Here is a 26,483-nt window from a genome sequence, read left to right as displayed (position 1 = left end):
AAACAGCATTAAAGGTTTGGAAAAGAGGGGGCAATGAAGCAAGAAAAGCTAGGATGAGGTGCCCAGGAGAGACAGGGGGCAATAAACGTGTCCTCCACCGACAGAATATACACTCCTGCGAAGGGCAGAGAGGGGAAGAGTGGCCTTTTTCACCTCCTGGAGAAAGAAAACAACATCAGAGGCCAAGGTGGAATTGGGTGTGTCCCGCCCTTCCTTAGATGAATAAGGCTACAGGAACGTTCCTGAGAAAGCGATCCACAGTCTTTTCTTGCACTATAGTTTATGTGGCATGAAAACTGAAAAGAGCTGTATGAGAAATGAGATAAAACCACGCGGTCCGAACTGTAGCCCTAAAAAATTTAGTGAACCCCATGATTTAAAGAAAAAAAAACTTACCAACAATCCACATTTACCATTTAGTAATTGCTAACTACATGCCACATATGTGTATATGTACAAATATATATACATCTATATATATATATACATAAATATACTGTAATCCTTGCAACAACTAAGCAATACAGATGGTAGTAGTGAAGTATCCCCATTTCATTAATGAAGCAACCAAGAATTAGAGGGGTTAAATGACTTGCTCAAAGCCAAACAGCTGTAAGAGACAGAATGAAGATCTGAAGTCTCTCCGTCCAGTTAACCACGTTTACTTTACAGATGAGCACTGCTACCATCTTCAAAAGACATTAAAAAGCAGCTCCTCAAAAAATTAGATATATGCCAGTTTCTGCTAAGTATCACCTGCTCAATTAAGGGATTACCTGGGTAGAATAATTGAGGCGTCATAATTTTAGTTGATATAAGAAAATGCTCGATGGGGAACCAATTTTTAGCAATTTCACTGTATTTCATGAGTGGGAGTTAGCTTGCTTAGTCCTAGCCAATATAATTTTACCTGGTAGTAATGGATCAATTTATTACACTTGATCTTTTCCAGGATGGCACACTGTCCCAGAATCAAAGAAATACAAGTTTGTGAAATCCAAGCCTTTGACCACAAAGGTCAAAAGAGAGAATGGGAGGAAGGAGCAGAGAACACCCATTTTCACTGCTGGGATATCGCAATTAAGCAGCTAGGTTTCCACAGTGTTAGGGGGTGCTACTATGAGATACCCCCCACCCCCCACTAAAATTAGGACCGAGTAAAATAAAGTAAACACAATAGAGCAGAAAACTTCGGTCACCTGGGAAAAAGTGTCTGACTCCCAGCAGAGTATCCAGGAGTGTAAGCGGTGGATTATATTTACCTTGACTAAAGGGAAAGCAGGTGCCAAGTGGCCAGGAGACTGGGCAGAGCCCAGCCCACCCAGGGAATTGATAAGAGGGCCATTAAGTGAGTTCCTCTTTAAAAGCAGTTCCTCCCCCCAAATAAAAAAAAAAAATTAGATAAATAAAAGCAGTTCCTCCCATTTGCCAATAGCTTCCATGGAGTGCTAGTTCAGGGAAAACATTTTTCCTTCCAAACTGCCCAAACACCTGGGACAGGACTGAAACATAGAGGAGAAGGGAAGATAAAGAAAAAGGTAGAAAAGGGGAAAAGGAAGATACTATAATGGGCAGAGAGGGAGGTGGGAGGGATGGGTAAATGGAGAAGGGAATCTATAGTTCATACCAAATGTGGCCAGAATGAGAATGACATCTAATTTGTGTAGATCTTTTTTTCCTAAGAATTAAGAATCATGATTCTTGTCATCCAAGTCTATGTCACTGCATATCTATGTGATTTTGTCTAAAGAGAAAAAAAAATAGAAGTAATAGTAAGACCTAAAGATAGTGTCAGAATCAGGAAAAGATTAGGTAATCTAATTTTTAAAAAAGAGAATGGAGGTTTGGGGTGGCAGTTAATGGAAGGAAGTTGTTGTTAGATAAGAGACCAGACTTTTTTTTTTTAATTGAGAAGGTGAGGAACATTGTAGGGGGGAATGAGGTGACTGCCTGGCATACTAAAATATAAATATGCCCTGACTTTCTTCCTCATTCAGTCTTATGTCAAAGTAGAAAGAAATTAATGTGTGTGTGTGTGCACATACACATACATATTTGTTTCTTCATTCATATATACATACATGTTTGTGGGTATTGGTGTGTGCATATGTGTTTTAGTTGTGAATCTCCTTATCTTTCTCATGTTCACTGTCTCTGGTAGAAAATCAATGACAAAAGGGCAAAAGCAAAAAGGATAAATACATATACTACACCATCAGTCTCTTAATTTGGGGGAGTTGACTAAAAGCAAAGCGCTTCTTTTTTTGGAACAAAACATTGTCTTTAAAAATCGGAGAGAAATGCAAAATGTAGTTAGATTACCTAAAAAGGTTCTGATCTATTTTTTTTAATATTGCTTTCTTAGTGCAAAACAAAGGTTCTTATGAGGCCAAAGAGTGATTAAAAAAAAAAAGTTTTCAGCAATACTGTTGCTAGAAATGTTCCCTGGGTCTTTGCATAGGCAACCATGGGAAAGAGAGTGGCCATCATCGGAGCTGGTGTCAGTGGCTTGGCCACCATCAGAAGCTGTCTGGAAGAAGGACTGGAGCCCACCTGCTTTGAGAAGAGTGAAGATATTGGGGGCTTGTGGAAATTCTCGGTGAGTGGGACATCACTGCAGCAGACCAGGAAGTGGGGTGGGAAGTGTGTGACAACACAATTCTGGAGCACAGCCCTCCAAACCAACTGCCCCGCAGTTAGAATCCCTCTTAGGTTGGAATCTACAAAACACAGCATCAGAAGCAGGTTGAAAAGTTTCTTGCTTACTCCAGAAGTAAATGAGATAATGGGCTAGCTTTGAAGATCTCTGTGTACAGAATTGACCCCTGATAAACCATTCATAACTGAGCCACTCAGAAATAAAATCTGAGGGCAAATATTGGTTAGATTTATGTAATATAATCACATGAGTTCCTCACTTAAAAAACAATGACTGTTCCCATTCTTTTGTTGAGGTTACCAAAGGTCCACTTAGTGATTCAGACCACAGATTTTCAGGTTTCAGGTGCCAACTCTGGCTTTGCCAAAACTCTGGCTTGGTTCTAGGAGAACTAAGAAGAGGATACACTGATTTGAAGTTCTTCAATATCCTTTTGTCTCTGTGCATTCATAATAAGGACTCTGCCAGCAGACATGTCTCTATGCAGCCATTAAATCACTTTCTGTGTCACCTAGCAACCATAACAGCAGGTGTGAGGGCCTTCCTGTGCCCCAGCTCCTTCACTGTCTCCAACTTAGGAACACTCACTAAGCCTACTCCATCTATCTTCTCCTTCTTCTCCTTCTTCTCCTTCTTCTCCTTCTTCTCCTTCTCCTTCTCCTCCTCCTCCTTCTTCTTCTTCTCCTCCTTCTCCTTTTTCTTCCCTTCTTCCTCCTCCTCCTCCTCTTCCTCCTCCTCCTCCTCCTTCTTCTTCTTCTTCTTCTTCTTCTTCTTCTTCTTCTTCTTCTTCATCTTCTTCTTCTAATAAACCATTCATATATGCAAATTTAAGAAGAGCAATAACCCTTTTTAAGCTACTATTTTCTCCTCAAGTGCAAAATTGGTATTATATTTTATACCTCAATAAAAAAGTTTGCATTTAAGGAGACAATGTCTATGACAACTCTTTAAATATTATAAGGATATGAAAATTATTCTTATTAATACAGATATTTTCTGGGCTGTAAAGAATTACTGAAACTGCTTAATCTTGTATAACGTTGTGGCACCTAATATATGTTGATGAAATGTGCTGACAGGGCTTCAGATTAGCATACCGTTGACTCTTAGGGCTATTTTATTGAGGACTCTCTATATGCCAAATGCTTTTTCCCATTTAATTCAATCTTTGCAATAACGCTATAAGGTAGGTATGAGTTTTTCCCTTTTATAAATGAATCTGAAGCTTAAAAAAAGGAAAGAAAAGAAAGGAAATGGCAAATGGCTGGTAAATGGCAAAGACAAGATCCTGATTCAAGCTGGCTGTCTCTCCAGCCTGAGTGCTTAACCCCTCGGTAAACTGCGTGGCACAATTGCAGCATGTGGCCTATTGAGCTGGCAGGATTTCTACAGGAATCTTAACCAATCCTTGTATTCCAACTTACTTTGCAAAACATCGCTAAAGATAGACACTGATGATACAGCCTTTGAGAGCAGCCACATCTCTTGCTGCTCAAGAAAGCCTTTAAAATTTTATCCTGCCATCATAGAATGATAAACTACTCAGCTGCAAACATATGTTTCTCTTCAAGAAAAAGATGAAAATAACATTTAAAAAATTTTTTAAAAAAAGGGGGGCACCTGGGTGGCTCAGTCGGTTAAGCATCCGACTTCAGCTCAGGTCATGATCTCACGGTTTGTGGGTTCAAGCCCCGCATCTGGCTCTGTGCTGACAGCTCAAAGCCTGGAACCTATTTCAGATTCTGTGTGTCCCTCTCTCTCTGCCACTCCCCTACTCACGCTCTGTCTCCCTCTGTCTCAAAAATAAATAAACATTAAAAGAAATTTTTTTTAAAAAAGAAAAAGATGAAAACCCCAGAGGGTGACACTGCAGGCCCAGAGGTTGGAATCTTGAAACATAGAGGGTTATTCCCAGGTCTTGAAACCCAATAACATTGACCCTACTGGACTTCATAATTGGACCTGGTAACTCCTTTCTGCCTCCCATTCTCTCCTTTTTGGAATGGGAACATCTATAACTGGTACCCAATGCCTGTTTCACTGCCGTACGTTAGTAGAAGAGAACTTGTTTTCTAGTTCACAGGTCCACAGAGGGAAAGGCATTTTGCAGATGGATCATACCTGGAGTCTCATCCATATCTGATTGAGATAATTTAGATGGTGCGATTTGGGACTTTTGAGCTGATGATATATAGATAAGATTCAGGACTTGATTTAGTGCTGCAATGGATTGAGACTTTGGGGTGATGAGATGGGGTGAATGAATTTTGCATGTGGGATATATATGAATCTTTATGGGCCAGTGGACTGTGGTAGGCTGAACAAGTGAACAATGGTGCCCCCAAAGACACCAGATCCTAATCCCTGGAACTTGCAAATGTCCCTAATAAGGAAAACTAAGGTATGATTAAGTTAAGAATCTTGAGATGGTGATATTATTCTGGATTATCTGGGTGAGCTGAAAATGCCATAACATATATGCTGAGAAGGGAGAAGCAGAGGAGATTTGACACCCAGAGACAGAAGGGAAAAGGTAATGTGATCACCTTGGCAGAAAGAGAGCTTTCAAGATGTTATGCTGTGACTTCCATCTTCAAGATGGAGGAAGGGGCCATTAGCCAAGGAATTCAGGTGGCCTCTAGGTCCTGAAAAGGCCAAGGAAGGCTGGCATCTGCCAAAAGCTGGAAGGGGCAAGGAATGAGTCCTCCCCTAGAGCCCCTGGAATGAACACAGCCCTATGGACACCTTGATTTCAGCCCAGTGATACTGATTTCTGACTCCTGGCCTCTAGAATCGTGAGAGAATAGATTCCTGCTATTGTAAGCCATCGAGTTTGTGGTAATTTATAACAGTACACAGGAAACTAATACATCGGTTATTCAGAGTTCCCTAATTACCTCTGTGAGAGGGCCCACATTGCAGATGACAGCATCGCTTACCATGTTTCTCAAATACCACTAAAAGCCTTACAGCTGTATGCCTTGAACTCATATTACAGAATTATATTATAAAGTCATTTTAATTTTGTATTTTCATTACCTTTAGTTTCTAAAGTCAGCATTATATATTCTCTCAGCATTTTGTCTCCCTTTGAGAGGTATCCAAACATTTGTTAAGTGTGAAAAAATCATGGTACAGATCAGTCAAACTTTTGTAGCTGTTTCCTGGATCACTTCCCTAGGTCCTTCTAAAGCCAGAGTAATGTCTTTCCCTCACCTGTTTGATCACTGAGAGAATTAAGTACTTTAGGACTAGGCCACAGGTCTAGGGGAAATCTCTTTCTGTCTCAGGAGATACCCAAACAATACATCAGTAAGTTGTCTGGATTTGGACCTGAGGTTTCATGAATAAAGGCTCTTTTTTTCTGGTCACACAACCCTTTGTTCACTTCCCCTTAATTTATTCTACTCTGGATCATTTTTTTTTAAATGTTTAGTCTCTCCTTGTGTTGAGACTACCCAGCTTTCTAACCTCACCAAAAGCTACAAATCACAAAATTACTAGACAAAAATCAATCATTTTTATATATTTTAGAGTTAGCGAACTGGCTGCTTTTATACTGCAGCTGATCTATTTTATTTTAGCTATACAGTTTTTAAGATTTTAATCTAATATTTTACATAAAAATCTAGAAATCTGTCTTCTTTTGAAAAAATCAGAAAATCAGGCAACACTGAATCTTCCCTGACTCATAGTAATAACTGGCCTCTTTTAGCCTAAATTTAAATTCTCTGTTTCACCATATTCATTTTTGCCCATTTCACTCATCTCTTGTAACTTCCTCTACACCTGTAAAATTTGTCATGGCTTGATGCGATGTACAAACAGCAATCCTTTAAATTATGTGGAACAAAAGTCACCCCCATTTACAAAATTTTTCATCTCCTTCTTCATATAGTTTCATGATCCTTTTTGTTTAAGCAAACCTTCATGTGTATACTGTTATAATGGAAACATTGGTCATTGCTGAGCCACTTAGTGGATTCTGATCACATTTTCTTTCTTGAACACTTTTTGTTTTCACTGGAGTTAATAATCACCTGTATCCCTTGTTTAATTTTACAAATACTGTCTCTAATTCATTGCCCACGCTCTCCCACAGAATTATGATTCTCCTTCCCGTATGTTTAAACATATCAGCGAGTCTATCAGCTTAATTCTTCTCTCAACTATCAAGGATAGTTCTTCTGGCCATCTTCTTTCCCTCATCAAGGCCACCTTGCCATTACCTGGGCAACCCTGTTTCCCTTGTTGTGCTACTATTTAATTTATTCTCTCCTTTTAGTAGAGTACATCCTCCAGTAGTTCTCTGAGAAATCATACATGTGAAATAAAAGACTACCTTGAATGTCTTATAATATCATTATTGGAACCTGGGTTCCCATTTGATTTGACCAAGGCTTAGCTTTTGGCTTTGTTAGGTCTCTTAAGTCAGTTGTCATCATTCATCTATGTTGTATCTTCCAAGATGTGATTGCTGGGTTTTGTTTGTTCTTAATTTTCTCTCTCTCTCTCTTTCTCTCTCTCTCTCTTTCCCCCCCCCCCCCCCCCCGCCGTGAGTTCAGACCTCTGATACTTCTACAGTCCTTTTAGTAAAGTTTTGGGTGAAAGAAAAGTTAAATGTATCTACATAATCTGTCATGTTTAATCAGAAGTTTGAATTACTTTTGTAATAAGAAAAGAACAAACCTACTTCCATAAATAAGCAGGGTTTGGCTCGTTGTTGACCACTCCCTCAAAAAACCCCTAACATATTTAAATATGCAATTATTGACTCTGGAGCCATAAGAACTCTGGAAAGTTCTCATGAACTTTCTACCTGATCAACTTAAAATAATCAGTCTGTAAACATGAGCTCTGAGATGCACTTTATAACACTGAGTGGGAACAGTAAGATATCCATCATTAAGTTTAAAAAAAAAAAAGAGCAAGTCACAAATCACGTATTTAATTGATGTTGCAACTTCTTTCTCAGTAATTGGGGCTTTGGGGGAACCTAAGAAAAACTGAAGACCAACCAGCTAAACATTTCCAGGAAGACTGATTATCTTGGGGCAGCCAAAGTTGCAAAAGCACCCCCAACCTGTCTCAAAGGTTTGCATTATTTTTATTCTATGAAACTCCCCCCTTAGTGTAACATTACCTAATGTTTCCCAACATTGGCTTGCTCCAGTACCTCACCTTTACCCTTGTATTAGCTTTCTATTGCTGTGTAACAAATTACTCCAAACTCATCAACTCAAAACAACACCCATTTATTATCCTCAATGATGTAGGTCAGAAGCACAGTATGCTGGATTCTCAGCTTAAGGTTTCACAAGGCCAAAACCAAGGTGTTGACTGGGCTGGGCTCTTATCTAGAGGCACTGGAAAAGAACCTGCTTCCAAGTTCATACACGTTTGTGACTGAACTCAGGTTCGTGCTGATGTTAAGTGAAGGTCTTTGTTTCCTTGCTGGCTACGTATTGGGGATTCCTCTCAGCCCCTAAAGGCTGTCAGGCTCTTTGGTATGTGGCTACTTCCATCTTCAAAGGCAAGAACAGCAAGCTGAATTCTTTTCATGATCTGAACTGGCTTCTGCTACCAGCCAAATAAAATGTTCTGCTTTTAAAGAGATTATGTGTTTAGATGAAGCCCACATGACAACGTAGTCATGGGAGTGATAAGATATTTATAGGTGTCACCCACACTCAAAGAGGAGAGGACTACACAGGGATGAGGGACACTGAGGGTCATTCTTAAAATTCTGCCTACCACATGACTTAGAAGTTGAGGGAACAATCGTAAGACTGTTGAGTGAAGCATATCACCAACCCTAAAACCCTTGCTCTGTCCTAGAAGATCTTCTCTCATCTTGGGAGTTTTTGATATTTTGCATGTTTTATCCATAAGCACTAGTAGAGGTTATTAATGTTCGTTAATAGCCTAGACCGTAAGCATTAACTAGACTATTAATGCTCAGGTTACTTTTTTATATCTAGCATAAATCGGACAACTAACAAATATCCAAAATTTCATAGGGAGAAGCATAAAAGCATTCCAAGACAAAAGGAGTACCCCAAGTTTTCATAGCTCAATCTCCAGGTCTCTTTTGGATCATACTCAGTCTTTCAGATCACCCAAAACCTCTGGCTTTTTCCAAGATTGGATGGAGAAAAAGGACTTATGTGACTTGGGGCGGAGGAAAGCCAAACTTTCTCAAATTCAAACACAGGTCCTGGGACTGTTCTCTGGCCCTTCTAGTCTCTTGGTTTTCCTGTTTTGCTAGGTTATCATTCATGCTTATCCTTTAGGAATCTTAAATTGAACACAGTAGTTAATAAACTTGGAGACTGGCCTCTCATAGCTTAGTCAGAGGCCAGTGGCCCTCCTTGCTGATTAAATCCCACTTGCCTATTATGAGCACATCAGATGATCCTCCCTGAGGTCCAGTCTTCCCATTGAGTTCCTGACCCAAAGAGTCCACTCTATAGCTGTCTATTCATATTCCACTTAGCCCCCTCCATGGCAACTCTCTGGTAGACTATCCGCTAAGAGTCTCAGATAAATTCTGCATCTCTTTGGGAGCAAGTGGGAACTCCTATGTTCTGTTCAAACTGAATGGGCTTAAGGGCACTAAATTAAGATCCTACCTCTTCCTAATCACTGCTACTTGACTACTGTCAACCTCCCCTTATCAGATTGGTGCAGGCAGAGCCTTTAAACTAAGTGAAATCTCACCAAAATTTCAAATGTGAAAACAAAAGCCCCTCTGCCCTCAGTGTTCCCCTCAATTTTATCTGAGGTATATTAATCTTGGAATTTCAGCCCACAGAATAAACTTGAAGACCTAGGTGATTTACATCAACCTCTTTCCTGCCTCTATTCTCTTTTCTTCTACCCAATCTTCCAAATATCACCCTTCCATTTTTTTTAAACCACTGTTTTTCAAACTGGAAACTATGACCCGTTGGTGTGGTATGAAATAAAGATGAATCAGACTACATTTTTAAATGGAATGACTAGAAAATATCAGAATGCAATTCAAGTAGTTGGATATGATTTATTCATAAAACGTTTGGTGTGTGTGTGTGTGTGTGCATGCTGTGTTGCAATATAAAATATATTACTAATTACAGGTTGTGGTTAAAAACATTTGAAAACACTATTATAAACATAACCTAAGTTTTCTATGCCCTACGTACATGAGAAAATATTATGATCTAATTAACCAGAACTATCTCATGAAATGTTAAAGTGATATGTATTTTGATATGCATAGTTCTGTGGCATTAAGTTTATGCACATTGTTGTATGATCATACCATCACCCATGTTCAGAACTTTTTTTAATCTTCCCAAACTAAAACTCTGTACCAGTTAAACAATCACTCCCCATTCTTCCTTCTTCCCAGCCCCAGATAACCACTATTCTTTCTGTCTTTATGAATTTGATGACTCTGGATATATCATATAAGTGGAATCATACAGTATTTGTCCTTTTATGACTGACTCATTTCACTTAGCATAATGCCCTCAAAGTTAATGCATATCATAATGTATCAGAAATTCCCCTTCTTTGATTCTCATTATATATTCCTAAAAAGACATAATTAAATTTAAAATTTGTTTCCCTTAGAAAAGATGTTAAGAAATATATATTCTCCATATTGTAAGTTCCTTTGATTGGTGTCAAATTGTTTAAATAAAGTTAATTTATTCCTCATCTTCCTGAATTTACTTGTGGGTAAAGGTGACTTAAAGGAGTGATAATTATTTGGAACTGGCCATGACCATGGTAAGTGTACCTATTTACAAACTCTCTTTCATTTGAAACTATACATTTACAGGACCATGCAGAGGAAGGCAGGGCCAGTATTTACCAGTCTGTCTTTACCAACTCTTCCAAAGAGATGATGTGTTTCCCAGACTTCCCATATCCCGATCACTTCCCTAACTTTATGCACAACAACAAGATCCAGGAATATATCACTGTATTTGCCAAGGAAAAGAACCTCCTGAAATACATACAATTTAAGGTAAGATGCTATCAAAAGATTAGATCAGGGCATAACTGTGAAGAATTCTATATTTATTATCAGATTCTTACTCGTTCTTTTCAGTATCTCTTTCTTAGTTGTCAACATTTTAAAAAAAAATTTTTATTTATTTTTGAGAGAGAGACAGAGTATGAGCAGGGGAGGGGCAGAGAGAGAGGGAACACAGAATCTGAAGCAGACTCCAGGCTCTGAGCTGTCAGCACAGAGCCTGATGCAGGACTCGAACTCACCATGAGAACATGACCATCTCGAACCATGAGATCATGACCTGAGCTGAAGTCAGACTCTTAACCTACTGAGCCACCCAGGTGCCCCTTGGTTGTCAAAATTTTTAAGAGTGTGGCCTCTCTGAACCCAGATTTAGAGAATACATTGGAAATTTACAAAATACCACATATCACATTTAGACTAAAATGCCATTAACTTAGATATCAATAAAGGGAAAAATAAATGTAAAACAGCCGTGAATTTATAAATGAAAAACTCCTTTTTTTTCTAAACAATTATGGGTCAAAGAAGAAACTAAAATAGAAATTTCAGATATTTAGAAAATTTAGATATTTAGAAAATTCAGATATTTATATCTGAATGATAACTTAAATTCTACATATCAACACTGTGGGAAGCATAGAGACCAAAACTTTAATGAAAATTATAAGCTTAAATGCTTATATTAGAAAATAAGAAAGTTGAAAAACTAACAAGATAAAGAAATTAGGAAAAGAAAAACAGAATAAGCCCAAAAGGATATAGAATGAACAAGGTAGTAAAGAGAACTTAATGAAATTTTAAAAACATCTTATGATGATTGAAAATTCATCCTTCGAAAAGCCAAAAAAACAAACAAAACAAAAACAAATAGCTGACAGTTTGAGGAAAAAGGAAAAGATACAAACAGATAATATTAGAAACAAAAACAATGGATAAAACTGATGCAGATGAAAAAAATATATATAATAAGAAAACTATAAAAGCATTGCCAAATAATGTTTAAATTGGTTAAATTTTAAAATCTTTTTTATTTTAAACTTTCCAAAACTCGCATAAAAAGAAGTAGAAAGTCTGAATAGTCCTTTCCTTTGGTAACTTAGAGTTCTTTTGACTCAGAAACCAAAATTTTACCCATTAAAAAAATATTCTATAGGTAGTTCCAAATTTACAATGAACAAACTATTTCAATATTTTATAAACTCTTCCAGAGACTAAAAAATAAAGTATGACTTCCAAACTTATCCCATGACATTATAACCATGACATCAAAAGCAGACAAGATTAATAGGAAATAGGAAAATTATAGGCATAGCTCCCCATGAAAATTGGTGGGAAAAAAACCTTCAAAAATGAATTCAGCAAAATATTTTTAAAAATTAACTATCTTCATTGAGATATGTTTGGGCTAAGGATACAGAGAATTTTAATATCATGCAGCAGAAACATGTAATTCAGTATAAAACCCTGTTACAGGAAGAAAACCATACATTTACCAAATTCTGAAAAGTAAAATTTAACATCTATTTCTACCTAAAAGAAAGAAAAAGAGAAAAGCAAAGAAAAAAAGTTTCACCAGACTAAGATTAGAAAGGAATTTTCTTGACCCATGGAAACATACAAACATCTTAAATGTGCACTGTTCAGTATAGTAATCACTAGCCCAAAATTGAGATGTACTAGAAGCATAAAATAACACCCTGGATATCAAAGTCTTATTATGGAAAAGAATATAATATACCTATTAACAATGTTTATGTAGGTTACTTATTAAAACAACAAAACATCAGATAGATTGGATTAAATTATACATTTTTTTCTATTTTAATGTGACTACTAGAAAATGTTTAATTACATACGTTGTTCGTGTTATATTGCTACTGGACAGTGCTGTGCTAAAGAGTGCAGAGTTGGAATCATTTCCTTTAAAATCCAGAACAAAACAAGGATTCTTATTATTACTACTTCTTTTCAATAGTCTTAAGAAATTTAAGAAACAGTACGGCAAGTAAAGAAACATAAGTAAAAGGAATGACAACTAGAAAAAAAACAGCATTCATCACAGATGATATGACTTTCTATATGGAAAACCCAAAAAGAATCTAGAGACGAATTACTAGGTTTAATAGCAATTAATATAAAAATATTGGGCAAGGTGGTAGTATATAAGATCAATATATACAAATCAGTTGCAATTCTGTAAACCAGCTGCAACAAACAGAAGATATAATCCAAAAAGGAACCATAAATAAATTCATAATCCCAGAGTTATTCTAAACAAATGATATGCAAGACCTCATGAATTTATAAGTGCTTGTTTTGTTATATTTCATAAAAACAAAGATATTATACAGATATGTGTAGACATATTGTTTAATATGAATGAAATTCTATACATAATAAAGTTGATAAGAACAATTCAACTCTTGATCTCAGGGTCATGAATTCTAGCCCCACAGTGGATGTGGAGCCTACTTTAAAAAAAAGAAAGAAAAAAGAACAATTCATATCAAATAGAGATTCTCTTTCCAATATAACCAGAAGAATTGAAAAAAAAATTTGAAGAGGAAACGTACCAACCAACAGGCAGCCATTCAGCTGTGAATAAATATTTATTGATAATCTAATCCAGTGCGACTCAATGTATGGGCCAAATAGCATTAAGATCACCTGGGAACTTGTCAGAACATCAAATTTTCATGTCCTGTGCCAGACGTACTAATTCAGAATATCTAGGAATGTGGCCCAGGAGTCTGTACTTCGACAAGCTTTCCAGGGAATCCTTGTGCACACTAAAATTGAGAACTTATGCTATGAATATAGACAGTATCTTTCACTCCAAGACAACAATGATATTAAAAAATAAAATGGAAGAGGTATATTAGGAGGTAGTTGTTACTACAAAAACTATCATCCTGGGGCGCCTGGGTGGCTCAGTCAGTTAAGCGTCCGACTTCAGCTCAGGTCACGATCTCGCGGTCTGTGAATTCGAGCCCGTGTCAGGCTCTGGGCTGATGGCTCAGAGCCTGGAGCCTGCTTCTGATTCTGTGTCTCCCTCTCTCTCTGCCTCTCCCCCGTTCATGCTCTGTCTCTCTCTGTCTCAAAAATAAATAAAAAACGTTAAAAAAATAAAAACAAAAAAACAAAAACTATCATCCACTAGATTACTCAGTATGTGTGATACATGCCAGTTGTAAGCTGTGATTAAATTCACATCATATCTCCAAGAGGGGAGTCACTCTGGTCTGCAGAACATGTTGGTTATGCACAAGAAGCCATGTGAGGACAAAAATATGTATTTACCATTTAATGTTTGATTTTCTTGAATTTTAAATTCATAATATGTACCTTAAGAATGAATTAAGTATTTTTCCTAATCCAATGTTAACAATTTTTTTCCATACTACTCTATCAAGTTGGTGCCAAATCTAACTGTTAGCATAGAAAAGAAGTCTGTCTTTATTTCTTTTAGACACTCGTATCTAGTGTAAATAAACGTCCCGATTTCTCAGTCACCGGCCAATGGGATGTTACCACTGAAAGGGATGGTAAAAAAGAATCCACTGTCTTTGATGCTGTATTAATTTGTTCTGGACACCACGTGTACCCCAACCTACCAAAAGAGTCCTTTCCAGGTAAGGGTGAAATTTAGGCTGCCATCTATATATTTGGCACGAATGACTATCTTGATTGTGTTTAAAAAAAAAAAAAAAAAAAAAAAAAAATATATATATATATATATATATATGATTAAATTAACATATGCTTCTATTATATGTAATATTCCTGGAGTGTTGAAGTTCCATATCATTCTGACTGCATTCACCTACAAGCCTTTTATAGCGGATTTTTAAATGGAAACCAAATGACTCATGTTTGCCACTTTTCACTCAGAACTAAAACTTTTTAAAGGCAAATGCTTCCACAGCCGGGAATACAAGGAACCAGGAATATTCAAGGGGAAGCGAGTCCTGGTGATTGGCCTGGGAAACTCGGGCTGTGATATTGCCACAGAACTCAGCCGCACAGCTAAACAGGTATTATTTCTCAGGTACTCGGGGAACTATCTTTAAAGGAACAGAAATAGTTACCACTGGAAAGATGTGTTAGCAAACCGGGGGCAGGGGAAGCAGCAGTGCACAGGGTTCTTGACAGGAAGACTAAGTAGTGTTTCTTTTATCTCAGCTTCCCTCCACAACAGGTGAGGTTTTCAATAGTTTGGTCTGACAAAGGCAGATCATCAGCAGGGAGTGAGGTCATTCAACAGTCGTCTTCTTCAGGACGTTTGGTGTCTAACAGGTGTCTAATCAATTCCTCCAAAGCTAGTGTGGATGTAGGGTTAAGGTCATGACTCTGATACTCTTGGGTCAAGTCCTTCAATCCCTCCAAGTGTCAGTTTTCTCATAAAGATAAATAAAACAGATAAAAAGAGAATCTACTTTGCGATTTTGGTAAGGAGTCAAAGAATTTAATTCTTTAAAAGTGTTTATTTTTGAAAGAGAGACAGAGTGCCAGTGGGGGCAGGGGAAGAGAGAGGGAGACACAGAATTTGAAGCAGACTCCAGACTCTGAGCTGTCAGCACAGAGCCCGACACGGGGCTCGAACCCACGAACTGTGAAATCATGACCTGAGCGAACTCAGATGCCTAACTGCCTGAGCCACCCAAGCGCCGCAGGAGTTAAAGCATTTAAACATGATTTCAGCAATACCGAGTTCTATAGTCATTCATGCATACAGTCATCCCCATAGTTATTTGTTGAGGGCCTACTATGTGCCTCAACTAATGCTTAACCAAGCACTGGCTTGGGTGCTGGAGAGAAAGTGGTGAACAAAACAGGCATGACACCCACCCCAGAACTGAGTCTAGGGTGGAAAACAGACATTAAAGAAGTAAATGCACAAATAATTTGAAAATTGTGAAAAGTGCTAGTAAAGAAAGAAAAAGCATGCTGTAAGAGTGGATAATCAGGGTGAGCTGCCTCAGACAAGAGTGGAAAGGCTCTTTTCAGCTGATGACATTGAAGCTGAGGACTAAAAGTTGAGGAAGGGGCTCAGTGTCAGAAGAGGACTCCGGGAACAGAAGACCAGGGGGGAGAGGAAGGGGAAAAAAAAAAGAAAGTTACAGAGAGGGAAGTAGGCAAACCATAAGAGACCCTTAAATAGTGAGAACAAACTGAGGGTTGATGGGGGGGTGGGAGGGAGGGGAGGTGGGTGATGGACATTGAGGAGGGCACCTGTTGGGATGAGCACTGGGTGTTGTGTGGAAACCAATCTGACAATAAATTTCGCATAAAAAAAAAAGAAGACAAGGATTCCAGGAAGAAGGTCTTGAAGCAGGAAGAAGCTTAGAGTCTCAAGAAACTGAGGAAAGACCCCTTTGCTGCAACTCAGTAGGTCTGGAAAAGAATGGTAGGAGGAGAGGTTGGAGAGGAGACGGAGTAGAGGTGATACAGGGCCCGTAAGGTCACGGGAAGGAGTTTGAACATACATTGCCTACTAGCCTTGAAAGATTCTAGAAGCCCACAGACAGGAATCTTTTTCTTTTTTTTTAAATGTTTATTTTTGACAGAGAGGGAGAGACAGAGCATGAGCGGGGGAGGGGCAGAGAAAGAGGGAGAGACAGAATCCGAAGCAGGCTCCAGGCTCTGAGCTGTCAGCACAGAGCCTGACGCGGGGCTCGAACTCACAGACTGCGAGATCATGACCTGAGCCAAGGTCGGACACTCAACCACCGAGCCACCCAGGCGCCCCCACAGACAGGAATCTTCTCTCTAGATGCTATGCCTACTGATGTGATAGCATCCTCAACATAAGTCTATTTTAAATGATGGTATTGCCATGAGTGAAACAAGGAGGTCATGACAGGATAAATGGCATAAAAATATATTCCTATTTGCCTGCTCAAAGCACTATACTAGACAGCATAGAGACACAGAGAAGTCAACTTTGTGTCCCCTCTCCTCCAAGAACTTCAAATGTGCTTGGGAAAATAATACCTCGATGGGATATAAATTAAACATAACCTCAAGAGTTAGGTGGAAAGCCTAACAACGTAACAACAGCACAAGAGGCCACCAGGACAAAGGCTGCCCCGGTGATTCAGGAACTAACTGCTCTGATCATGGAACTGGAGGCCTCACCAAGTGGGCAGACCTGCACCAGACCTTGAAGGATATTTATGAGTCATATGGTTGACGAGGTAGCAAAGGGAGTTCTTGCAGGGCGCCTGGGTGGCTCGGTCAGTTAAGCAGCCAACTCTTAATTTCGGCTCAGGTCACAATCTCATGGTTCATGAGATCAAGCCGCCTGTCGGGTTCTGCGCTGACAGGGAGGAGCCTGCTTGGGATTCTCTCTCTCTGCCCCTCCCCCACTCACACTCTGTCTCTGTCTCTCTCTCAAAAATAAACAAACATTTGAAAAAAAATTTTTTACGCATTGGATGCTTAACCAACGGAGCCACCCAGGTGCCCCGATAAAAAAAATTCTGTAAAAATGCCTGAAAATCTATACCATTAGGGATGATCATGACAGAAGGGGAGGAAAAGAATACATCCTCCATGTCAGGCAATGGTGGTCATACTGCATGGCTAGCACACTGCATCAGCTCTCCCACAGATTTGATGTGGCGGGTACCTATTATCTCCATCTTACAAATGAGGAAACTGAATATTAGAGAAGTTAAAGGAATTTGCCACAAATCACGTTATTAGTAAGTAGGAGAGCCAAGATTTGAGCCTATGGTTTTCAGATGCCAGATGTCTTTCTTGCCTTCTTTCAGGATGGGGAAAGGCATTTTAAGTCGAAATGCCTATTCGGGGGTCATAATTGCTTGGTTGTAGACAATGGTTACCAGCTAAGCACTAGAGGAAATGGGATGAGAATTTAGGTATTGGGCACCTCCATCAGAGGAGATGACAGGGTGGTTGGTCCTGAGATGTAGATAAGACGCAGGAAATTTACTTGGGAGATGAGAGAGCCAAAGGAAGGATGCTTCCCTTTACACTACTCCAAAGCTACACTTCTGACTTGTCGCCAGTTGGGATGAGAGACCAGGTATCAAACAGTCACTGAAGGCAAGAAATACAGAAAGGGCATAAGACTTTGGGTGAGGCCCTCTTTTCAACCAAAGCAATTCTCAAAGAGGGCTGACAGCCGAAAGCCATGAGACAACACTCACACTAGCTGCTGTGACAACTCCCCAACTCCCCTCAGACCCGAGGGACATACCACAATACCCACTACAAACAGTCACTGCTCTAATGGTTAAAAATTGCTGTTTTTTTAAGGTCATCATCAGTTCCAGAAGTGGCTCCTGGGTGATAAGCCGGGTCTGGGATGATGGTTATCCATGGGACATGGTGTTGGTCAATCGATTTGAAACCTTCCTCAAGAACAACTTGCCAAAAGCCATCTCTGACTGGTGGTACAAGAAGAAAATGAATGCAAAATTCAAGCACGAGAACTATGGTTTGATGCCTTTAAATGGGTAAAGCAGAGTTAAATATGATATGCCTGTTACTTGCATTTCAGTGTCAACAATTCACAATGTGTGTTGTTGTAACTCCCAAACCAACCAAAATAATATTAGTGAAGCAATCATGTCTCACATTTCAGAGGATGAAGAACTGCAAACATTTGGAGTTATTTCCCATTTCACATTCCTTCCTCCCATATTTGCACAGCTGGAAAGTTATACACGTCCCTAGAGTCCCTAGAGAATTAGTCCCTAGAGTAACGATAATATTTGACATGTTTTAAGCTCTTAATGCAGCCCAGCAAGGCTCTCACGTGCATTATCTCATTTTATCCTCACAACAATTACTACATCTCTATTATAATGCCCATTTTAAAGATGAGAAACTGAGGTTCAATGTAGTTACTAGCTTTGCCAAAGTCCCATAGGCAGAAGGCAGAAGCAGTATTCAAAATGAGCCCAGATCTGCTGACTCCAGAGCTTCTCGCTCTCAGCCACCTTGCTCTCCTGCCTCTCACTTCATGGAAAAGTTCAGTTAAGCAAAGCAGGGCTTTCCCTGTGCTGCACTCTCATCACCCACCCTTAACAGAGTCCTCCCACTGCAATGTGGTCACAATGTCTGCCTCTTCAGCCTCCTCCTCACTCTTCCCTATCATATCCCCCTAGATATAGCCCTCGGGCACATAAGAAATTACCTTGACATGGAGTGAAAAATCCAAATTATAAACTGTTTACATCAAAGTTAACTTACTCAACAAATATTTATTAAGCGTTTATTGTGTGTCAGGTCCTATATTGAGCCCCATGACTGTAGTTGTGAAAAGACATTCAAAATCCCTGTCTTCACGAGCTTACCTTCTGGCAGTGGGAAACAGACAGGAGACAGATAGCAGAAGACCATGTGCTGATGTGTACTATGAAGAAAAGAACAAAGAAGGCAGAGGTGATGGGGAGAGCTGTCAGCATTCCCAGAGGAGGCCTCACTGAGGAGGGGACTTTTAAGTAAATCCCTGAAGGAACTGAGGAACTGAGCCAGGGGAGTGTCTGGGGGAAAGTATTCCAGAGGAAATAGTTAGGGCATTGCCTCTTCAGGGCCATGACTGCCATGTTCAACAAACTGGCGTGTTCAATGGACTTCTCTCCATGGGGAAAAGAGGATGGGGAGAGTAAGAGTAGTAGGAGATAAAACCAAAAGACATCAAAATGGCCAGATGGCATTGCACCTTGTAAGCCATTGTAAGGACACTGGCTTCTACTCTAAATGCAATGGAAAGCCATAACAAGCATCTGACAAGATCCAAGTTAATTTGAAGAAATCACTCTGGACCTGTGGTCATCATTCAGTGTATAGAGGTAGGTCAAGGAAGGAAGCAAAAAGACTAGTTAAGAGGCTATTGTCAAAAACCCAGATGACAGAGGCTGGTGGCTTAGACTAGGCTTGTTAGCAGCAAGTGCTTAGAAATGGTCAGATTTGGGATATACTTTAAAGGTAAACCCAAATAGGATTTTCTGTTAGGTTGGCTAACAGATGTAAGAACAAGAAAAGAGTTCGGAGATGTATTCCAAACTCTTGAGCTGAGCAAGGATGCGAGGGTGGAGTTGACAGTTTTTATGGGATGTGGAAGACCATGGGAGAAGCAAAGTTTAGTTTGAAACATCTCAAAATTGAAAGGCCTATGAGTCATTGTGAGTCATCATTGTAGAAGAATGTTGAGCAGGCTTGCGATACACAAGACAAGAAAGACTCAAACCATAAGTTAAAAATGCAGATTCACCAGAGTATAGATAGTACTTTAAGAAATGAAGCCAGATGACATCTCTTGAAAGGTGAATGTAGATGAAGAAGACAAAAGGTCTGAAGGCTGAGTCCTGGGGCATGTCATTGTTCAGAGAGAGGCCAGGAAGAGGAGAGTTCAGTGGGAGACAGTAATAAAGAATAGCAGGTGGATAGGAAGGGAATTGAGAGAGTGATGACCTGAAAGCAAAATGAAGGCAGTGTTTCAAGGAGGAAACCATCAACTGCATCCAACGCCACTGATAAGTTGAGTAAGATGACAAGTGACAATGGATCATTGGATCTGGCAGTTTGAGGATCTTGGTGGCCTTGACAAGAGCAGGAGGCTCATACCTCACCCTCTATTAGAAACCCGGCCAGGATCTTTGTCTTATTTCCATCTCCCAATGACCCGAGGTGGGCATAACAGTTAACTGCTGCTCCAGATGAGAAAGATGAAGCAAGATAAATTAAGAAACTTTCATTTGATCAAGGTTCACAGTTAATAAGAAGTGAAGAAAAAAATCCAAATACCCCTGGACTCTGATTTAGGATCTTGCCTGACAAAGCTTTCACAGGGGATAGGGCCCAGGTGATTAATTCTGAGATCTGGAGCTCTGTGGGAGAGAAAAGATCACAGGAAATAGAGAAAGGTGTGGCAAAGGCAACTTTTCTTAATTCACAACATTGCCTTACTTCAGTTTTGTTCTCCAGTCATATTGGTAACACTCCATGGCACAAGAAAAAAATCTTGGGTAGTTTTCTCCTTTCTTCTTAATTGATTATTAATTAATTATTATGGACCAATAAAACAAAGAGGAAATATTACCATTCTAGTGGCTGTCTCTATTTTCCATACAGAACCCTGAGGAAAGAACCTGTGTTTAACGATGAGCTCCCAGCCTGCATTCTGTGTGGCACAGTGTCCATTAAGCCTAATGTCAAAGAATTCACAGAGACTTCGGCCATTTTTGAGGATGGGACAGTGTTTGAAGCCATCGACTGTGTCATTTTTGCAACAGGCTATGGTTATGCCTACCCCTTCTTTGATGAGTCTATCATTAAGAGCAGAAACAATGAGATCACCTTGTTTAAAGACATTTTCCCTCCTTCACTGGAGAAGCCAACCCTGGGAATAATTGGTTTGGTCCAGTCCCTTGGGGCTGCCATTCCCACAGTTGACCTGCAAGCTCGCTGGGCAGTAAAAGTAGTAAAAGGTAAGTAGACAGGGGTGCCTAGGTGGCTCAATTGGTTGAGCATCCGATTCTTGATATCAGCTCAGGTCTCAGTCTCATGGTCATGAGTTCAGCCCCCATGTTGGGCTCTGTGCTGACAGAAGGAGCCTGCTTAGGATTCTCTCTCCCTCTCCCTCTGCCCCTACCTGGCTCATGCTCTCTCTCTCTGTCTCTGTCTCTCTCTCAAAAATAAACAAATAAACTTTTTTTTTTAAAAAAAAGGTAAGTAGACAAACAAGGTCATTAATGGGGAAGATGGATGCCAATAAAAATGCCTTTGAGTCTTTGTGAAAACAATCATCCTAATAACAAGGGGAAAATTCTAGGTCCCATCTGGTTTTGAATCTATAATTCTATATTTTTAGTATTGTATTTTATAAGCAATTAAAAATATTACATTGGATTATCATATGCAATAGTACAAGATATTATTCAGGGAGTATTTTGTGATTTATAACTCTTTAAAGTGGCTGACTTTCATTAAACTTAAGAACACCAGAGCTTTTGGTCTTAAATGCATGACAATTTTATAAAATTATGATTTCAAAACTCAACAGAATGACATTGCTTAAAAGGTTCATAAGAGATGTTTCCAAGCCAATATCCAGCCAGCTTCCAATATCCACACTCATGGAAGAAATTATGATTGCTGGAAAGGCAGTGTTTTTTTTTTTGTTTTTTTGTTTTTTTTGTTCTTTTTCCCTGCCGTGTGTCAGATAAGAACAAGCAATGGATCATTAGAAGCAGAAAGTCCTAGATGTATAGATGACCAGTCTCTAAGGTAGGGAAATACTGAGTTCCTGTATTAAAAAATAATAATAACAACAACAAACTTGATTGGGGTCAGGTATGGAAAGCAGTCAGCATCCTCCAGCAGAAGATACGAGGATCAGATTCCCACTAAGGTTTAAATGCAGTCGTGCGAAGATTCAAATCATAAAACCAAAAGTCCATGGTTAAAGAAATTGCATGTGCGAAGTTTGTTTGGTCCTAGAGGTATAAAACTTCTGGAAAGAGATTTTAGCAGGCCTACTTCCTTCGAAGCCCTATGTAAGGCTTCCAGTCCTACTTGACATGCTGGAATTTAAATGTTCTTTTATACAGGAGGTTGGAACCTTCCACTAGGTATACTGAGACACCTTTCATCCCCCAGGCTGTCATCCACATCATTACAGTCATGCATATCAGTGATCTCTTTAAATTTCCTTCACTCTTTCATCCAAGGCAGAAATATGTTGCAGTGTGAATGTTGCAGCAGTGAGGCAGCAGCCAGGAAGGTGATGACAAGAAATCCCACTAGGAATAAAGTGAGCTTAAGGTTCAAGGCTCAGGGAGACTGGCATTAGAGGGTAGGACACTTATTCTGTTAAGATAAGTTGTAATCTGGGCTCTGATGAAAGGAGGCAATGATCCAAGGCAAACACTCAGTCTAAGGGGAAATGAATGATAAAGCAAATAATTCAGTTTGGGGGAACCCAAGTACAGGACAGAGGGGCCAGTTACAGGCAACCCAATGATAGTAGCTGGTGGGCTACTGAGCAGAAGCTCTTCCTTCTTGATCTTCCTTCTGCCCAGGACAGAACAGGTTCCAAGTTTTGGAACAAGGTCATACCTAAAGAGGCTGTTCAAGGGACCCTATCTGTAAGGTTTGCAGGAACAGGAAGTTAGGCAATCATGGTATGTTTCTGAGCAATCAGATCTGGGCATTCTAGTCTTGTTCAAGGTGATCCCAAAATTACCAAAGAAACCACCCTAAATTTGAAGTATCTATGGGCACAAAAGAATGTTTTGGTATGGGTTTCAGAGAAGTGTGCTAACTATTCCAGAATGAGCCTGAAATCCTAGAGCAGTCCCAACTCGGATCTGGTCTCTAGGGGCTTGCCCATGTTCTTGGTGACTTGTGCATAATCCATATCCTCCGTCTCACCTAGGAACTGTTGGCTCTTCAGAGAGAAACTTGGGGCTTGACTAAATTCTACATTTTATGTGTTGGAAATTCCTTTTTCTAACAAAGGAGGATAGTTTCCTATGAAGGTTTATTTTCTTATATCTTAAAAAAGAGATGCCAATTTACCTTTGGCTATAAACTATTAGATAACATTCTTTAAAAAATACTACTGAGAGACTAGAATATAATCCTTGACACTGATTTTAAACATCTTCTAACTTGTTTAACAGCAAAGATACAAAGATAAAATGCTATATGGCTCTTGGTTTTTAATTATGTGACACCTCAATTCTGAGAAGACTGGAAATGACTTGTGTATTTGTCTCAAAATGACCGCCTGTTGATCGGCTCAAGATTTTACTTTGCTAGACAACGACCCCCCCAAAAATGGAAATACTGATGTGATTCATAACCCATTATTAAGAAGAAAACATTGCAGGCTGATCTTATGCCAGACTTATTTAACTATTATCATATCTTTCCCTTTATCTTTTCTTTTGTTTTAGGAACTTGCACTTTGCCTTCTGTAACAGACATGATGAATGATATTGATAAAAAAATGAGGGAAAGGCTCAAATGGTAAGAGCATCTATTGTACAGAGGGTCTAGGGTTTCCATAGAAAAAAATGTGAATAATTGGAACTACTCTAGTCTTACATGGTCCAGAGTGAGGTCATTAGCGTGACAGCTATGAGTTAAATTCATCCATTCCACAAGTATTTATGGAAGATTTCCTTTGCACCTGACATGGTACTCGGTCCTAATCCATCCCTCCATAGATCCTGCAATATATCACAGAAAGAAGACCCAGAACGGATTAGAAATCAGAGGAGTCTGGGAGTGCATGAATGTGGGCTCCTATTTTCCAGTCTATAAATCCTGTAAGATACAGAGGATGCCCTCCAAATGGATGGCTCTAATGAACAAGAGTCAGCAAATGAGAATAACCAGGGTAATTGAGCTCTAGTCTATCTCTGTCACTAATTAGCTCAGTGGCCATGCATGAACTTCATGAGCAAGAGGCAATTTCCACTTATGAACGGGGATAAAAATGCCTTTCAGTTGCTGTGCAGTCTTGGGAAATGTCCAGTTGAGGTCGGTATGCAAGTCTCTTGGAAAGCTACCAAAGCACAGAATAAATGAGCAAGGTCTCCTTACCAACACAAGGGATTGACATTGAGTCCCTCTGATAAAAAGCTGTAAGGAATTTTCCCCTGTTCTTGTTCCTGTGAGACGTCCTACATAGAGCTTCAGTATCCACAGACCTGTTTCCTCTCCCACCTCTAGGTTTGGCACCAGCAACACCATGCTGACAGATTATATTAATTATATGGATGAGCTTGCCTCCTTCATTGGGGCAAAGCCCAACATCCCGTGGCTGTTTCTCACAGATCCCAAATTGGCTGTGGAGGTTTTCTTTGGCCCTTGCAGCCCATACCAGTTTAGGCTGGTGGGCCCAGGGAAGTGGCCAGGAGCCAGGAATGCCATCCTGACCCAGTGGGACCGGGCCCTGAAACCCATGAAGACAAGAGCGGTTGGAACCCCCCTGAAGCCTTGCTTGCTTTGCCGTTGGGTCAGGCTTCTTGCTCTTCCCATTCTGGTTGTTGCTATTTTCCTGGCTTGGATCCAATGATCATTCTCCCCAAGATGTTGAAAGTTACTGAGAATACCTGGGGCGGGGCGGGGGGGGGGGACTTTTCTATTTAAAAATTAAGAATTTCACACCTCCTACTTCCCTATTCAGCAGGCATTAGTCAGTAAAGCAGTACTATTTCTAGGCTTTTAAATAAGCCTCTTTAAGAAGCATGCCATGACCTAAAGAGAGCATTAATCATTTCTTTTTAGTTTCCACTAACATTTCATAATCAGAACTATGGTCTTCATCTCTAACCTCAATCGTCTCCTGAAACATTTTGACATAGTTCCTCTTCTCCTTTACACAAGGTTTAAAATACATACTTCAAACCTAAACAAAGAGCAAATTCAGCAGAGTAGTTGTGATATTCTCAGGCCACCTCTACAAACCATTTGCAGGAGGCTCAAGTAGGGAATTTGGCTATTAATTCTATTTTTGTGTTATGCCATATCCTCCAGGCAATATGTCCTGTTCCTGAGCCTCCATAGCATGGACACCTGGTTTATAATGAAAATTAACAAGAAGTAACTCATCATATTTATATTCTCAACAAGGACACAAACATAGCAGCAAAATAATACCAACAAGGAGTAGAACACCACATATACCATTAGCTGAATGAAAAGTCTTCAAATATTTAGTCAAAGTCATGACAAAAATTTAGTACTGCCTTTATAACATCAGCTTCTGGAGTATCAGCATAAATCTAAAGTTTTGCTTTTTAGGGGCATCTGGGCGGCTTAGTTGGTTAAGCATATCACTTCAGCTCAGGTCATGATTTCATGGTTTGTGAGTTCAAGCCCTGCTTCGGGCTCTGTGCTGACAGCTGGAAGCCTGGAGCCTGCTTTGGATTCTGTGTTCCCCTCTCTCTCTGCCCCTCCCCCACTCATGCTTTATCTCTCAAAAATAAATAAGTGTTAAAGTTTTATTTTTAAAAGTATTATTAGATTTCATAGCTAAAATTTTAATAGTTAAAAGTTTTAAGTTTGACATTATAGAGTAGATAAAATAATCTGGCCGTGTCATCAGTTACCAGAGGCCTCTATAGGTGGTTACACCACCTTTTTCTTACTACATGTTCACTTCTGAGGCCAGTGGAATGGCAAGATAGTAGATATATGTTAGATAGATAGATAATAGATAGATAGATAGATAGATAGATAGATAGATAGATAGATGATAGATAGATTATAGATTATAGATAAATGATAGATAATAGATGGATATATAGATGATAGATAATAGATAGATAATTGATTAGATAGATAGATAATAGATGATTGATAGATGATAGATAGATATACAGATGATAGATTGATGATAGATAGATAGATGATAAATAATAGATAATTGATTAGGTAGATAGATAGATAGATAGATAGATGATATATTGATGATAGATAGATAGGTGATAGATAATAGATGACTGATTAGATAGATAGATGATAGATTGATGATAGATAGATGATAGATTGATGATAGATAAATACATAGCTAGATGACAGATAATAGATGATAGATACATGATAGATAATAGATTATAGATATAGATAGATAAAGATAGAGATGATAGAGATAGAAATAGAGATAGTTAGAGATGATAGAGATAGACAGAGACAGAGATAGAGATCTGTAAGAAAGGGGCAGGAGAGGGGCGCCTGGGTGGCGCAGTCGGTTAAGCGTCCGACTTCAGCCAGGTCACAATTTCGCGGTCCGTGAGTTCGAGCCCC

The 26,483-nt window shown here is 39.3% G+C and overlaps 1 protein-coding gene across 1 annotated transcript; it reads left to right on the top strand.

The window, feature by feature from the left end:
* The first annotated feature begins 1,413 nt into the window (after positions 1-1,413).
* On the top strand, positions 1,414-25,354 carry FMO3 (flavin containing dimethylaniline monoxygenase 3). Its single transcript, XM_040451721.1, has 9 exons — positions 1,414-1,538; positions 2,462-2,599; positions 10,488-10,676; positions 14,158-14,320; positions 14,580-14,722; positions 17,973-18,172; positions 20,796-21,151; positions 23,624-23,696; positions 24,405-25,354. The coding sequence occupies exons 2-9, from the start codon at positions 2,468-2,470 to the stop codon at positions 24,748-24,750; spliced, it is 1,602 nt and encodes a 533-aa protein (XP_040307655.1). The 5' UTR covers positions 1,414-1,538; positions 2,462-2,467; the 3' UTR covers positions 24,751-25,354.
* Positions 25,355-26,483: the final 1,129 nt, after the last annotated feature.

This window comes from Herpailurus yagouaroundi, unplaced genomic scaffold (genome assembly GCF_014898765.1).
Source record: "Herpailurus yagouaroundi ecotype Mexico unplaced genomic scaffold, PumYag 205, whole genome shotgun sequence".
Taxonomy (NCBI): Eukaryota; Metazoa; Chordata; class Mammalia; order Carnivora; family Felidae; genus Herpailurus; species Herpailurus yagouaroundi.
The sequence above is the reverse complement of the archived record's forward strand: the minus strand, read 5'-3'. Positions and strand labels throughout refer to the sequence as shown.